The sequence below is a fragment of the Silurus meridionalis genome, chromosome 27, assembly GCF_014805685.1.
Source record: "Silurus meridionalis isolate SWU-2019-XX chromosome 27, ASM1480568v1, whole genome shotgun sequence".
NCBI lineage: Eukaryota > Metazoa > Chordata > Actinopteri > Siluriformes > Siluridae > Silurus > Silurus meridionalis.
Genome location: NC_060910.1, coordinates 16982147 through 17000072, shown reverse-complemented (window position 1 = coordinate 17000072; position 17926 = coordinate 16982147). Strand labels below are relative to the sequence as shown.

The following is a 17926-nucleotide window of genomic DNA, read 5'->3' as shown; positions in this document are numbered from 1 at the left end:
AGTAACACTGAAGTCATTTCGATTGTCCTATTATTATATTCATTATTATTAATTATGAGTACCTATGGAGAGACACCTGACTGAACCATCACTTCTGTACAAAATTCCCATCCCAGTCCCATTTCCCATGTCAATTAGAAATCCAATCTGAGTTTTTACTGTTTATTTTTAAACCTCTCAGTGGGATTCACCACAAATCAATTTGCTCTTTTTTTTTTACATTTTTCCTGAGGCAGTCTGCTCAATTTTTCCCGACTTCCCTACTACACGACTGACCTTTATGTGCCTAAACCTAAAAATAGTACACATTTGACAAGACCTGCTCTGCTTGCTTAGCAGATGGCACCGATTTTATATTTTAATAGTAATAATACACTGCTCTATCTTTCTATTAAGTGCTCAAGAATGTCAAAAATGCTTCTATGTCGACAAGAAAAAAAATACAGCTCAAGTTTCTCCACCTCTTTTCTTTTTTTTTTTAATGACATCTTTTCCAAGAGCCCTGTGAGAAGTTACCCAAACCACACCGTCATATTCTCCAGTGGCCAGGCAGGGAAACTGGAAATGTCTGTCCATTTATATTCCATTATTTAAATGTCCCTGAGAGTGGGGGAATTAATGACTCCGGTCTGTGGATGAGATGCCACACCTCTGGCACCATTAATCAGAAAACTCTACCTCTGTTGGCTTTAACAGTGACAGGTAAAGAGGCAGTGGAAGAGTGGTAAAATGAGTGCAAAGGGTTACGTTTGGGAACAGATTGAATAAATGACTAGAAACTTGAATATTAATGGTCCTAACAGGACTTTTAAAAATAAACCCATAAATCTCATAGCGTGGAAAAGGATCTCTCAGTGAGTGTGTAGAATCAATATGAGACACATTATGACATCATGTGGCTAGACGACTTGGTCAAAGCATCTCCAAAACTCCAGCTCTTGTGGGGTGTTCCCAGTATACAGTGGTCAGGATCTACAAAAATTGTCAAAGGAAGAAACAGTAGTGAACCAGTGACAGTGTCATGGGTGGCCAAGGCTTACTAATGCATGTGGGGAGCGAAGGGGGGCCCTTGTGGTCTGTTCCACAAGGCTACTTCAGCTCAAGTTGCTGTAGAAGTTAATGCTGTTAATGCTTGAAGGGTCAGGAATGTTTTGGCAGCAAAAGAGGGACCAACACAATGTTAGTTATGCTATGTAAAGTTATGCCTGATCAGTGTAAAGTAGTTTAATGCTTTGGGTTGATTATCTAGAAGGTGATGTTCAAAAACTGAATTAGACTGAAGAGAGTTTAGATGAGATAATAGTAGGGGGTGATAATTAAGAGATAAGATCAATATTAACTGAATGAACAATCTCCTGGAGTGCTAGTTACATGTCCTGGCTTGAGAACTTAACACAAACATTGATTTGATGGCACCTACAGTAACCTGGACTATGATAAAAAAGAGGGATGAAAATTAGACAAGAATGGGGTCACAATTGTCTCTTCACTTGGTGACAAGGTTGAACTTTAGTAGAATCTGCTACCTGGGTTCAAGGACAGAGCAGGGTCTTGATGCATGTCTTTCTTGTACATTGATGGATAGTAGGTCCTGTTGAGTCAAGCTAAAAGATTGAAGGGAGCATGTAGCAAAGCTGAGTCAGCTGAGTCTCTTTGAGCAGTTGAGGCTTGGTTTTGTAGTTATCTGACGTAGGGATCATTGTTACAAATCTGATGGGGCTGCTACAAGAAACCAGCGATGGGAATGCAGCAAATGAAATGATGTTGGGTAACTTGGAAAACAAATCTTGCGGTTGCATTCTGAAGCTTGGGTAGTATAGGTAGGGGTGGTATACAGGGGTACATTGAGAATAAGTGGCCCTTGTTTGGTCACCTCTTTATATAAACCACTACAAATATTTGTAAGAACTGATTGGTTAGCATTGCCAAAAATCCCGGTCAATCTCTGCATTCGTAGAAAAATCTTTAAAGGAAACGTGAATAAGTACAGTATCCTTATTGTCCCAGACAAAAGTAAAGCAGACGTTGAATATGTAGAGGTTTATTTTAAAGGACCTCCCTTTCCCTTGCTTCACAAGGCATAAGAATTGCCAATCCTCTCCCCTTGTCTCTTCCACCACTTGACCAGTTAAGATATCAGAATCTTACTTAAACTAGTGGACAGATTTAAGTTCCCCTGGAGGGCGTTATAAATTTTTCGTAATACCATAAAAGGTGCCAAAAATGCCCCAGCACTATTCCAATCGTTCCTTAATGACAGTCGGAATGACTCTGCCACCCTGGATGATCCTTTTCAAGATGTGCATAAGATTCGAAGATTGTGATTACTCATCATACGGGCCAGAAAGAAAGACTTTTTTCAAGCTCACAGGGGGCAGAAATGTAATATAGGATTCATCAGTACTTGACAGATAGAACCCCAGAGGGTGTACTGTATGATTTACACATTTATCAGGTTTATTACGGAGGTTATTAGTGTTATCAAATGCTGTCCTTTGCTCCTACTCAAAATAGGTCCACTATAGGGACTGTCCAAACCCTTACATAGTTTTAAATATCATATTTGCCTGGTTCAGTTGTGACTGTGACAGTAGCAATAGCAGACACTACAGAGGGGGCATATAGGCATTTATTGTGAATTTTGTGTCCTGTGGGTACACTGAAGGTCAGCTAGGAATAGAACCCATAACTGGATCCAAGTACAAGGTATGATACTGTACATGTTCCTACATGGAACTTCTAGGGGAAATTAAGGGTAGCCAATGCAACTAGTATATTTTACGTGGGTTGAGGAAAGAAACCAGAGACTGTGGTGGAAACCCGCTTTTAGAGAAATTCCAATTTCGATTGATAGTAGATTCACTCATTTGCAGAGGTGGCAAACAAAGAACTCTTGGCAACAACAAAAACCCTAGTGTATATCAGCAGCTAGTTTTTCCCACAGCAACATTTGTGACAATCCTACCCAGTTTGGATCCTACTGTTTTGCGAAATCATAGATCACCTTGAAAAAATTAGTGTGTACTATGAGCAAATGTGGCTTTCAGGCCCCTCTGTCCTTTAAACTTCAGTGACTCTGCTTTACTGACTTGTAAATTTGATTGGGGTTGTTTATTGCGTTGTTTTTGACCCCTATTTTGGAGAAAGCAAATGATGTACTCAAACAACAAAGACAAAACAAGGACAAACGACTACTTGTGAGGGCTGCAAGCGTCTTTTTATTTGATATTTACAGTCGATCGCATGGTCCTTTAGCACAAGGAGGGAGTGTGTTCAGGCAGATATGAAGCTTGCTCTTGATACTGGAATGACACCGCTCACACAGCTTCAGTGTGACAATGAGCAAAACCGAATTACTCAGACGTTTTTGTTTGTGCTAAAAATTGGCATTGTTTATATCAAATCTTATTATAAATGTTTTTTTTTTCTAACATTAAAGAGATGAAGTATCTTAAAGGAATAGTTCAGTAAACGTACACTTTTTTTACAGCTTCGTAATTAATCAGCCAGAACTTGTTTAACATCAGCTCAAAGTTTTTTATCCGACATATCTAATTTATCCTGTAAAGGTCTTCCGCCAAACACCTCCAGGAATTTGGACTAAGGATCTCCACACTGTTAACCAGTACAAGGTTGGGAGTTGTTCAAACTGTAATTTTAAGAGCTTCACTGACTCATTAGCTAATGTATTTCCACATAACACACAAGGGATTCGGAGCATTTAAACAACCTATAGAGATAAAATGGTATTTTTAGATATGAGGCATTTTTTTTCCCTCCTTTTTCAGAAAACTTTCCAGGGATGTTTGTTTAATACTCATGTTTATAATTTGCTGAACCTGCACCAAGAATGGAAATTATGTTTCATGAAATGGATATATTATGGATAATCTATAGATATTTGCTCCAGAATGTTCTTGCGACTCATCCATGGCTTTGTACTGAGTCGTAACCTGGTTGTTATGGGGGACGTCTGCTGTAGACATGCTAAAAAAATGTGTATTTTTTTTTTCTGAACTTTTCCTTTAAAATCTCAAATCACTCAATATTATATAATGCATCCATTGTTTATAGTAAAATAAACATTATAAAAAAAAAAAAAGAACAAATCTCCAGACACATAACCAACGTAAACTGACTTTTTGAACGTACACAGTAAGTCATAAATGCCAAGAAAAATAAATACTATTATTTATTCCCCTTTAATAATAAATAATCTAATTCATTCATTATAAAATGACAGTTCTTAGTTGCAATTCTCCCTAATTATTGATACCTATAAGAATTTAATAGTCACACTTAAAAATGTAGCATATTCTGTATATAATTAAAAGAAAAAAAAATTCACAATCACAATATTTTTTTTTATAAATCTCAAAAGATTCCTCGTTGGCCCAAGTCGAGTTGATTAACATTGTTTTGATGTTTGGATTTCGCTTTAGCATGCAAGTAAACTACACTAAAACTGGTTAACCTTGCAGCTCCAGGGCAAAAAAAAAAAAAAAAAAACATCTGACACCAAATGTGTTGGTCGATCAACTATATTTCGGGGAAAATCAGTAACTTTGTGTTTACAAGGGAGTCAATTTTTGAAACCATTAATTAAAGCCAAAGATCTTTTGAAATCTTTGGATTTAGAACCCTGATGATATGGCCATATCTCCTATCAGATTACCCACAATGCCCTTGTTGTAGAAGTTTAAGATCTACATACATTTTGTCTTTAAAGTACTACTTGTCATTTTTTTTTTCTCTTTCAGTGTTGCTATTAAACCAGAATCCATTAAATCGGTAATACATTTGGCAGATTTTCCTTACATATTGCTTATCTGGGTTGAAAAACTAAACCGAAAAAAAGAAAAAAAAAAAACTCATGCAGGCAAGACCTGGCTGAGCGAACGCAAAGTAGGACGAAACGTAGAAAGACGAGACAATTCGATTCCCATAAATAATTTCAAGTACATGATTTGAACAGTGGAGTCGATGCATTTTTAAATTCAAAATAAATTGACAAAAAAATAAAGGATGAAATCCAAATCTAGAAAAAGTAAATCAGTTTGGTCTTAAGTGGGATGGACAGATAAGGACAAGAAGGTAAATAAAATCCAGAAAGAGAGACGGATGGAGGGAAGAGGCAGAGATTTCAGGACGAGCCGATCAAAGCCCGTGTGACATCAATCAATCTGACAGTTAGCTTCCGGCAGCAGGCTTTACTGGACACATAACTGATTCTTTAAGCTGTGAGAGAGGAAACCAGAAACACAGACACACAGACACAACATCAGTGCAAATGTTTTTCATTACTTTGTAAATATAAACCACATTACCTCAGAGCAGCGATGTCAATATTTTCGAATTGCGTCTACCTTTCGTCTGCTGCTCATCAAATAGCACTTGATCCTAATCTTTTGCATTTTATCATTTGGCATCGTGGTCCTACAGTTACTTGTGCTTAATTAAGGTCATGAAATCAACATGTGCATAGGATATAATCCTGGTGATCAATTATGATTTGTCTATTCATTAATAAAATGGTGCCTATACCCCAAACATGCACAATTTGTCCATTCGTGTTGCTTTAACAAATAGCCAAGCCAGATATGCTTCACTGACTAGCTTAAAGACTTAAAGGCTTATCTAAACGGACATTCTCTCACGCTTCGGCTCTTTGTCTTATTGCTGTAAATGACATCCTCTTATCGAACCTGTTATCACATACGAGAAGATGAACAACAGATCCTCTTAGTCTTCGCATTAGGGGGTTTATTGAGTGTCATTTTTGTGTACTCAAGATAATGGCACCTAGGCTAGAGTGGGGGTAAGAAGGAAGCAAAGAATTGGGAAAAGTCAAGGACAGCTTTAGGTCCATTTGATAGGTACACTAGGACTATCATAATATGTAATAGCAAAACATCTGTTTTTCCCAGGGCTAATACTTTTTTTTTTTTTTCATAGTCTATTAGTTGCTTGATCAAGACAAATATGTCAAGGGATCGATGAAATATCAGTGGTACAAACAAGAAATCAAAAGGAGAACTGTCTAGGTCAAAGATCCTCGTGGTGTTGGTGTGATCAGCAATAAATCCTTCAACCAAGCATCAATGGGAAAATAGGTCAACTCTTATTTTAACCCCCTGAGGCATCTGTTGTGAATTATTGGATTTCCCAAAGCAGGACCATGTTATGATGGTTTTATATTGCAGTCCTCGAACAAGAGGCACCATTTGGATTTAGGTCATGGATGTCAAGCTCACTCAAACGATTATCAAAAAGCAACAGGGTTTACATTATTTTTATATTAAGGTTCTCTAGACTGCATTTCACGTCCTGAAACTCTGAAGTGTAAGGATAAGATCACCATAAAGTCTTTTTTTTTTTAGAGGTTCACATGTGGTGAAAGAAAGTGTGGTAAAGAAGTATGTGAGGGTGGTGCAGGATATGTATAAGGACAATGTGACAGCAGTGAAGTGTGCAGTAGGTACGACAGACTGGTTCAAGGTGGAGGTGTAAGTGCATCAAGGATCAACTCTGAGCCCTTTCCTGTTTGCAGTGGTGATGGACAGGTTGATGAACGAGGTCAGACAGGAGTTTCCATGGACTATGATGTTTGCGGATGATATTGTGATTTGTGGTGAGAGCAGGGAGCAGGTGGTAAAGAGTCTAGAAAGGTGGAGGTACACGCTGGAAAAAAGGGGAAGGAAAGTCATTAGGAGTAAGATAGAGTACATGTGTGTGAATGAGAGAGAGGGCAGTGGAGGGGTGCGGTTGCAGCGAGAAAAGGTGGTGAAGGTGTATGATTTTAGGTACCTGAAGTAATGGAGAGTGTGTTAGAGAAGTGAAGAAAAGAGTGCAGGCAGGGTGGAGTGGGTGGAGAAGGGTAAAACAGGAGTGATTCGTGATAGAATGGTATCTGCCTTGTGAAAAGGAAAGTTTATAGGACTGTGGTGAGACCTGAGATCTTGTATGGTTTAGAGACAGTGGCATTGACTAAAAGACAGGAGGTAGAGCTGGAGGTAGCAGAGCCAACGATGTTGAGGTTTTCGTGGGGAGTGACGAGGATTGACAGGATTCTAAATTAGTTTATTAGCGGGACAGCGCATGCAAAAAGTAGACAAGGTGAAGGAGGATAGATTGAGATGGTTTGGACATGTGCAGAGGAGTGACATAAGGATGAAGCTGCCGGGCATGAGGATAAGAGGAAGACCAAAGAGGAGGTTAATGGATGTGGTGAAATAAGACATGTATGTGGTTTATTTGAAAGAGGCATATGTAGAGGACAGAGTAGTATAAAGACAGATGATACGCTCCTAAAGGAAGCAGAAGAAGAAAACAGGTGTAAAAGAATAAAGACAAACACTGTTTTGTCAAATGTGTTAAAAGTATGTTTAAATTAGCAAATTGTGAATAAGAACCCTAGGATGGCAAATGACGGGAAACAAATCGACAGTATCCAGACGAGATCTTCCACCCAATCCAGGGTGACCGTTGATTTAAGTTGTTTCATCATCAATAACATGCAAAACTCCATAAAAAAGGAGCTTTATACTTGTCACATGTACTTTACAGCACAGTGAAATTCTTTTGCATATCCCAGGGACATCAGGAGCCATGATACAGCCCAAGGGTGGCAGCTTGGTAGTACCAGGGTTTGAAGCCCCAACCTTCAGATCAGTAACCCAGAGCCTACTATATTATTGTTAAGTGCAGGGTATATATATATATATATATATAAATATATATATATATATATTTTTTTTTTTTTTAATGTGAAAACTGTTCTGGGCAGAATTTTGGGCAATTTTATGTGAGGCTAAAAAATAAGTCCAAATTATTTTTTTATGTCAATACCTCTGCATTTACAGAAAGCCAAAGAAGGGCAGCCTGTTTTTTAAGATGGGATACAAAGCACTGTACAACATATGACATTTAAAAGGTCTGTTTCAGGTGGGTAAAAGACAGGGGGTAGAATTGTTTATGCATTTGGCAAATGAAGACCCCTGATGCTTCTTCACAGGACAGTCTGCATCCAATTCGATTGTTCATCCCGGGTAAAATGCCACGCTTAAAGGGCAGCATTTGGTTAGTAAAAATGCCTATGTTTCTGAAACACAAAGGGCCATTCAGCTTTTCTCTCCTTTTTCAAAACTTGACCTCAAACCCCAGAACCTTTATTCCCATGTGTTTGGACAACCTTTAAAACAGGATATGTCCTATGCAGTCCCAGTTTTTTTTTTCTCTCTTTAAATTGCCCCCCACTTCTGTAGTAATTCTGTCTCCAGACTGGTCTGAAAAACCGTGATAGATTATTCCTCTCATTCCCAGCATGGACCATTTACATATTAATACCCTGTGCGAGAAGTCAGATGCTCAGTGAAAAGGTACCGTGGGCCTTGGCTAGAAGCTCGTTATTATGCATGAGCATTTTTGACTGTGCCACATGACTTCTGTCTTCTTATTTGAAGATAGAGGAATTTGCAAAGCATTATCTATCGCTGACGCTTCCCAATTCCCACCGGAAAGCTTTTGGATAAGCTGCTTTTGGAAGTGCTGTGTTAGCTTACACACAGGCTTAAATGTATCGTATCAATGAGTCAGTGGGGTTAACTTCGCCGTGTGCCCTAGGTAGGGTATCTGGAAAATAGATATAGATTTTCTACTGGAAACTTGTTATCTGTATTCTAAGTCTACAGTACTTTCACAGTAGACCATCTCACAAAGCACCCCTGAACAAATTTTGTTCTGATATGCTGCAAATATAACAATTATTTTCAAATCTTTGCTAACCAGCTAGTCTATTTCTGTTTAGCCATTTGATTTATAGTGATAAAAAGGTTGTACGTCTCTGCTGTAGTTTTGTAGGCAAAAAAATTCTACTTGTGAGAATTGTATTTAGCTACAAGATATATTGACTTATATAGCGACAATGTACAATTTTCCGTTTAGTTTGGTGAAGCAACATTATAAGGATTGATAGTCATACTATAGTCAAGTTATTATTATTTTTTTTTCAACAAACTTTGAACTTGATTGGTTGAGATTAATAGTCAAGGCTTACCATCACTTGATGTTTTAATGAAACTTTCTAGGTAAAACTGAATTGGGTTTTTTAGCATTTACATTTATAGCATTTGGCAGATGCCCTTCTCCAGAGTCACTTACACTTATCTCATTTCTACAACTGAGCAGCTATGTGGTTAGCACCTTGCACAGGGGCCAAGGAATAGCAGCTTCGAATGGCTGGGATTTGAACTCTGGCTCTTTTGTTTCAAAATCCAATGTCTCAACCACTAAGCTACCCACCCTCTTTAGCGACAATGGGATAATCAACTAGTACACAAAGTTATCACAGGTTATGATGTGTTTATGCTACAAATGAAATCCGAAATCCTATAGAACTATGCGCTCTGGCACAGCAAGTAATCCAAATGTTTTTCAACATTAAGCTCAGGACTCACAGGAGGTACAACATTCACCGAACCCTTGAAGAATTGTTCATTATTTTCTGGATGATCCAGCTACCATATGGTTTTCCTTTGGTCTTTCGTAGCTCTCACTACAAAGCGAATATCTAATCACTCGAGGGAAAACAGGTCTACTTTGTACGCGAATTAAAGGGAAAAATGGAGCAGATGGTGTCTATTAGCAGGTGAAACTCGGTATTCTGGTCGCTTACTGCGTTATGGAGGATGAAAAGACTTCTCGGATACTTCGGCACTCTCTACGGCTTTAGACCTCTTCTTCGCGACTTGTCAGCTCAGACATGAGAAAGCTTTTTCCTTCCTGTTTGTCCAGTGATGGTTCGTGTTTTCATTGGCACAGTCAGGGGGATCCTTCCCAGCTGTTTGGTGGTTCTCGGTTCACTAGGCATGTAAGCGGGTTTTTCGCAGTGGTGCCGGGCTTGGCTGAACAGAATCTCAGGAGGTTTATAAAAATTGATATTACTTTATGTTCTCTTTCTTTCCTTCTGGTTTCTTTAGTTTTTTTACAATTATCATTTTCATTTGTATTAAAATGTGTATTTGTATCATTTAAATTTATCGGTTCAGTATTATAACAGTATTATTAGTATTATTAGTAGTAGTAATAGTAGTAGTTGTAGTAGTAGTAGTAGTAGTAATATAGCCTTGCTATATCTGCTGGCATTGCCGATGTGGTAAACTCACCATCGACTGCCTCTTCTTCACAACTCAGCTTCCCTTTCTCTAACCTGGGAAATGACGGAGCGGTGTTCCGGCAATAAACCAGCCGTCCCGAGGCGCGCCCGTGTCACGCTCGAACCGCACTTGTGAGCTTTAGAGAGATCGCTGAGATTCAAGCTCCATCCGTCAAAGTCAAACATCAAAAGCTCGTATTTTCACCAAAGCTGCAGGGTTAAGCGGGCGGAATAAAGGTGGATTTGTGAGTATGAGTCACAATCTGTGGCATTCTGACACTTCAAGGAAGCTAAGAAGTGATATAAAGCCTCAAAAATGAGGCTGCCGGTTTAGCATTACACTTACTTTATAGGATTTTTTAGGGGGAAGTGACGGGGTGCTCAGATTAATTTTTTGAAACTCTTCATGTATAAAATTTCGACATAAATGTATATTATGGTTTGTATTTTGGCATACAGAAGAGAAGGGTGCCTTTTTTTTTTTTGGCTAGAACTTGCCTAAAAACCTTAGTTCAGTTGCTAAAAAAGCTGCTATAAGATGTAGCATCATATATAAATATTTACACAGGGCAACCTGGTGGGGCAACTCATGACCGCCATATAAGAATTCAAACATTCACTTATCTACAACTTCTAAATACTTCTAATTCTGAAGACGTGCCTCATGTAATGCCAATAGTCAGCTAGCATAACGGTTAAGAAACTAGCTTACCTGCCACTTTGGGGCCATTAAGCAATGCACTTAACCCTCCATGCTCCATAGGGTGCTGTAACATGTAACGATCTAACCCCAAGCTTACTACATGGCTGGTATTTATACGAAAAAATTATATTCCATTAAATAATAATAAAAAAATCCAAATTAGATTCGAGTGATTTTTTTTCCTTCGCTTGGACGATGGTGAAAAAGTGGAATAAAAATATTTTACTATTCAAACATATTTGCTTTATTTCTCATGCCTCACCCACACAATGATTGCATGATTGCAACCTGGGCTTTTCTTGAACTTTCTTGAACTTTGGAAGCTCTGTGACCAAGAAAATCACTTAATAATTATTTATTTGTTTGGAAGCCGTCACCTTGTGACCCCTTTCCACAAGACTACTGTATGTGTAAAATATTTGATGGCCTTTCGGGGGTGGGGTCTGTGTGTGGGGGGAGTGGAGAGGAGCTGGTGTAAAAGTAACAATCGATATGCCTTGTTTTGTCTCGTCTCCCCGTGGAGACGTGTTTATTTTTCGCCCTGATAAACCGCAGGTCTCTGCTGAACACTGGAAAGCCTAGAATAGTCTGGGTTGGGAGATGAGCATGTTTCTATGGGTAAAGTCCAAGACGGGGGTGGTGGTGGTGAGGGTGGTATTATATATCATATCTCTTAACTCAAATCAACACTATTGGGTCGATATATTTGACAAATAACTAGGTTTGGTTACTATTAGATCTACCTGGATGAAAAAAAAGCAGGAGATGGAACTAATTGGGAGACTGAAATGTTCTTGAATCCATGAAGCAACTGTAGCTGCTTCATCTACACTTGTTCAGCAGAACCTGAGCCCCCGCAATTTTATGTGATTGGATGTGAGCGTCACGTGACTTAATTTGCCAACTGGCATCATCTCCGCTTGAATGTATTTGTTTTGAAGTCACCTGGCACGAGGTTACGGAGGTCCACCCACCCAGTGTCCCCTCAGAGAGCGATATAAATAGAGGTCAGTAGAGGTGAAGTTTGGAGATGAAAGGCTTTGAGAGATTTAGGATTTTTAAAAGGACTGTAAGACTGCATTGATAAGACAGTGTCAGTGAGAAGCGTGTTGAGATCCTTTAGGTAGGTGTGAACCGTTAAGTCAGAAGGTATGAAAATGAATTTGGACTTTATTTATTATCAATAGTTTGCTTCAATTGCTTAGGGCTACCATCGGCGTTGATAACCTCAATGATGGAACAACAAGGAACAGCGATCTAGATGTCAACCAGATGAGACTGGGTTCACCATTTGAAATGGGTTCTTCTCAAGGTTCATGTTTTCTGAGGGAGTTTTCTCTTGCCAATGTCACCTCTGGCTCACTCGTTAATAAAAACTTAGGGACTATCAATGAATGTCTACTCTAAAGGTGCTCTTGAAAAGAACAACAGAGGACGGAAAGATCAATAAGAAAATGACGAACACGAGTGAAGATTACTGATGTTTCATCATTAATAGATTCCATAAGGCGGGAATTGGCAGCTTGTCCAATCAGTGCACCAATCAGCAATTTTCACCCCGATGTCGTTTCTCTATCCGATAATAACGGACGGAATTTGATTTCGCTCCCTTCTTTCTGGTGATGCTGATTTATGCATGGAAGAAAGTTTTCCTATATGAGGCAGTATTACAGGGCTGCTGAGGCGTGAGAGAATTTAATCTGCGCCACCTGTGAGGCAAAATCTATTAGGGACAGTGGGACGGATATACGAACTGACGTTTTACAAACATACACACACACACACAAAATGCGTGTACTGTATGTTGTGTCCTCACTTGTTTTGGTGTTTGGAGCCCTGCAGGTGTGCGTGGTATTGTGCCACCGAGTTGAGAGTCACGCTGCACACGTCGCAAGTGTAGCTGCGCTTCAGACCTGCAACGACAAACCAGAAACACACACACACACAAAGGTTTAGCAAAGACTGTGGGAACGACGGAAACAAGCTCCAGAGTGAAGAAACGAAATTAAAAACGTATGATGTATTTGGAGGATCTTTATTAATGCGACATAGGAGGTCATTACGAGACACGGAATTAAGTCATGGAATATTAGATCCAGAGCCATTTTCATAATGCGCTATTTCATAAGTGTGATTAAATAAAGGGGGGGGGGGATTCAGATCTATCACAGCACACACACACACAAAACATACCACGGATGCCTGTTATTTTGGACTGAGCCACATTCTCAGACTTGTGCACTGCCTAACCTTCAATTTATTTATATATTTTCTAAAGCACAATTTCCTATAAATATATCCCAAATATATGGTCCCAACACCCACACACATTCAGCCTTGTGAACAAAAATAGCCTCCTTTTTTTCCCCCTTAGACTCAACTCAGAACATAGCTTTATCTTCGGTGTATCGTTGTTGTTATTACATTTCTCTTTCTTTTTTTTTCTTTTTAATTGTAACTATTTGTTGTAAGTGCTTGTAGGACCCCTGGTGGTCTAGTGGTTAGGATGTGGCACTCTCACCGCTGTGGTCCAGGTTCGATCCCCGGTCAGGGAACCAACCCCGGCCATTCTTAGTGTAAATGGGGAGGGTTGTGTTAGGAAGGGCATCCAGCGTAAAAACATGTGCCAAATCAAACATGCGGATGATCCGCTGTGGCGATCCCTGATGGGAGAAGCCGAAAGAAAGTTTGTTGTAAGTACTTGTTGTAGTGGGCGGCAAGCAAAAGGGGGTCACATGACCTTTACATCTGGAAATGTCAGTTCTTTGGACAGAGCGTTTTTCCGTATACCCCTATTGCCTGATATTGTGCTTACATGCGCTTAAATATGATCCGGAAAAAAAACAAAACTATGAATGAAAATGAAGAAGACACATCTGTTCGGTAACAAGCAGATGGCGTAAAAATAATAATCATGGCACGCTGATCTGTTATTGCCGAATCTAGCAGATGGGAGGGACACAGTATAATTAGTTTCTTACCTTATTGAGCGTAAATATTGGAGGAGTTAAGCACCGAGAAGTCCTAGGACGTGACTGTGAAAACTTCTCTAGATGGGCTCAGAATGTCTATGTTCTGACCATGGACAGTGGTGAAATTGCTGGAGGTAAGTTCCAGATAATCAAATGGGCAGCAGGGTGTACAGCTAAATGAGAGCCATATCTGGTGAACATTGGACACGATGCTGATGACAGGTGCTGCCATGCTGTCACATTCATTCGTTCATTGCCTCATTACAGGCAAATTATTGAAATATTCAAATTTCTTTCGCTAACTTTTGTCCGAGTCGGTCTGAACGTAGAGTATGGCAAATTTGGTGAAAATGTGATCAAATTTGGGGTTGAAATTGCAATAAAAGTCTTTAGATGTTTAGAATGCTACTGAGCATTCCCAGTACGTTTAGCAACTTTTGATGAGTAGATGGCTCTTGCAAGAAAATAGCCCCAGGTCCTAAAAATGCTTACCAAATTTCATGCATACAGTATGTGCCAAGTTGTTGCTGAGATATTGCTGGGATAAAGTCTCACTTCCTATTTGGTGGCTTTTCTTTCAGATTCTTTAAGCAAACAGTTTGGAGTATTAACATTGACTTTGACATGAACAAGACAGTCAATGCTAAATTTGGTGTCGATTTGACATCATTTGTATACAAAATCCAAGATGGTCAACAGGAAGTGACTTTGTTGGTGTGTTCATTTCTGCATATTTCAAGAAGTTATATTTATAAAAAAAAGAACTGTAAATAGCACTTATTCAACTGATATAAGTAACAAACAGTTCTTGACTACAAGTCGGCACTGTCACCCGATGGTGGCACTAAAGCGTTAGCAGTATTCGTCCCAAATATTTTTCACAATGTTTCACCCATTCTAGAAGGTTCTGTGAGCTGCCTTTCAATACTCTAGCCAGAAAAAGAAAAGGAAGAATAATAATAGTTGGAATAACAACAGGGTGCACCTTCAGAGCTCGGTCCCTAATAAAACCTTGAAGTCATATTACTCTGGCGGTCATCAAAAGTACACAATATCATTAATTCAATAAAATAAAATAAAAAAATAAAAAAAGATGAACGGAATTAAAAGGTTGGCAAAAAAAGGTCAAATCAAGAACTTTCCTAAGCCTGGATGACATTTTAAAAGAAAACAGTATTTTTTTCTTGCAGTTAAAGGATAGAAAAATCAATGTGTAATGTCTCTTGGAGAAACAGCGCCAAAAAAAAAAAAAAAAATACGATAAACAAACGGTGTCCAATTACAGAGGAGGAAAAAACTCCTTGTGACTGACTCTGACTGACAGTCACAGAGATTGGACAAAATGAAAATATAGGAGTGGGGAAAAAAGGGACAGTGTTGCTACGGCAATTATGACGCTCTTTGACAGAAAATCTGAGCAAACTGGTTAGTAACAAGTCGAGAAAACAAAACATTGGCAGCTTGAAAGCTGTGAATTTTCACTTGAACAAGTACAGCGTAAAGTTTTCCATATTACCGACATGGTCAGGAATCAACGGATCAAAGGAATCATCTTTAGTCCCCTGTTTTCAATATGCCAGGTATTAAGAATCAGTTTTTTATTTCTGATGTGTCAGCTTTCAAGGAATTTCTGCTCTATTATTTCTGATGTATCAGGTATCAGGGAATTTCTGCTTCTACATTTCTAGTGTGTCAGGTATCAAATAATTTTTCTTCCCACATATTTAACATGTCAGACATCAAGGAATTTTTGCTCCAATATATCTGATTTGTCAGCTATCAAGGAATTTCTGCTTCTACACTTCTAGAGTGTCAGATATCAAGGCATTTCCGCTCCCACATTTCTGAAGTCTCAGGTATCTTCTTTTCCCATATTTCTAGCATGTGAGGTACAAGGAACTTCAGTGCCATATTTCTGATTTGTGAGGTATCAAGCAATTTCTGCTCCAACATTTCTAGCATGCCAGATATCATGAAATTTTGGCTCCAATATTTCTGTGTCGGGTATCAGGGAATTTTTGCTGCCACATTTCTAGCATGTCGGTATCAAAACATTTGTGCTTCCACATTTGTACCAGGTCAGGCATTAAGGAATTTTGCTCCCACTTTTCTGGTGTATCGTGTATTAAAACATTTCTGCTCCCTCATTCTTTAGTGCGTCAGATTTCAAGGAATTTTATAGGACTGTGGTGAGACCTGAGATGTTGTATGGTTTAGAGACAGTGGCATTGAGTAAAAGACAGGAGGTGGAGCTGGAGGTAGCAGAGCTGAAGATGCTGAGGATGGAGCCACCAGGAAGGAGGAAAAGAGGAAGGCCAAGGAGGAGGTTTATAGATGTGGTGAGGGAAGACATGCAGGTAGTTGGTTTGAAAGAGGCAGATGTAGAGGACTGAGGGGTATGGAGACGGATGATCCGCTGTGGCGACCCCTAATGGGAAAAGCCGAAAGAAGATTATTCCAGTATAGTAACTATGGATGAATTTTATAGAGAACTATGGAAGAAGTCTACTGTGGCACATACTACATAGTCTGTGCCATTATATATTTCTTGTAAAAGCTGCTCATACAAATTTTCTTTTTCCATTGTTGGAGCCCCAAAAAAGGATTCTACTCCCCTAATTCCAGTGTCAGAGGTACAGTATGGAAAGGTTTTTGCTCCCTTGCTCACCAATAAGAGTTCTTACTCCCAAAATGTGGAAGTTTGTATTCAACTTTTGATGCTGAGTACAATTCTATTAATATATTTCATATATTTACTACAATACTAGTAGTAGAACTGTCCAGGAAATATAGAAAGCAAAAATCTAACTTGCAAAGCAAACCTTTGAAATGAGTTAAGGTAATGAAAAGGGAAAAGATCGAGGGGATCAAAGCTGGTCAATACCCACAGAGCAATACACACAATCAGTCAAACAAACAAAAATAAAAAAAATAAAAAAAACTCAAGCGTGAGCCACTCCATTGAAAAACTATGAATATTTAATCACATAGCAATCTTCAAAGTTCCATCTCTCCTTTGTGCTGCAGCAACTCCCTCAAAACACTGAAAAGAGTCTGCGGCGCTGCGTATGTGTAGGAAAGAAAAAAAAATTATACAGACGCTGAGAAGAATGGCGAGAGAGACAATGTGCGAGAACAAGCTGATCTTGCAGCTGACTGTACACTCATTGTGTGAAAGATGAGACTGCCTCCAGCAATCCGCCGAATTACACAACCCCATCGCCTCCTTCCTATTGGAGTCGCTCGGCCGGCGCGCCACTGTTCCTCTCTCCTTTTAAAGTTTAGAATGATTTGCGACATCATTACTAATTGATAATCGTGCTGGCGAGGCGCCCTCATTAGGGCCGTGTTGACATTTACAGCCCGAGGAAACGGCCTCATGACTTTAACGAACGGCAAGCCTGGACAAATACAGATTTCCTCATTGGGAAAGAGAGAGGGTTGGTTAATTCTCACGAGACATGTGATTTGTTTGCACTGAATAAATTCTCAAATCTCCAATATGCATTATTCAGGGATGAACGATAATGCAACGTTCTTCACGTTAGATCATAAAACATTCATTGGCATACAGCATTGTCAAACAAAATCGAAATGTTTTTAATAATAAGAATGTGTGCATGGAAATTTTTCTAGTGCGAAGTTTTTTAACAAGAGCCTGATGGGTACCACAAAACCCCACTAAAGATACCATTTGAATATACAAAGTGTGAAACAAGTTACAGCCAAATGTAGGAAAAGAGTGGCTAAAACAGTACATCATCCACTATCTAACAAATTGGAGACGTTTGCAGATGGGCCTCGGACTATTCCTTTATGCAGAACATTTTAAGTTTTATGATATTCCTCAGTTGTTGTTTTTTTGCAAATATTGACAATCATTGAGCATAAGCATTGATTTTCTACCTCTTGGCAGAGGAGACCAGGTCTTGTGCTGAAACCTGTTGGGGACTTATTGGAATTTGACAATGCTATTAATTTTTTTCAAGTGCACATGGACCACCAGCCACCAACCAGCCACAAATATCCTTTGATTGATTTTTTTGCACGATGATAAATGACACGATATGACGTCGATAATTCGGTCACGTTTTACCA

General features: G+C 39.1%; 1 protein-coding gene across 1 annotated transcript in view; it reads right to left on the bottom strand.

Annotated features, from left to right (window-relative positions):
- Nucleotides 1–3198: 3198 nt before the first annotated feature.
- Nucleotides 3199–17926, bottom strand: part of zmat4a (zinc finger, matrin-type 4a) — a 58872-nt gene continuing 44144 nt past the window's right edge. Inside the window, 2 exon segments of the mRNA XM_046842172.1 lie at nt 3199–5238; nt 12673–12769. Of these exon segments, the coding sequence (XP_046698128.1) occupies nt 5211–5238; nt 12673–12769 (125 nt within the window). The 3' untranslated portion in view covers nt 3199–5210.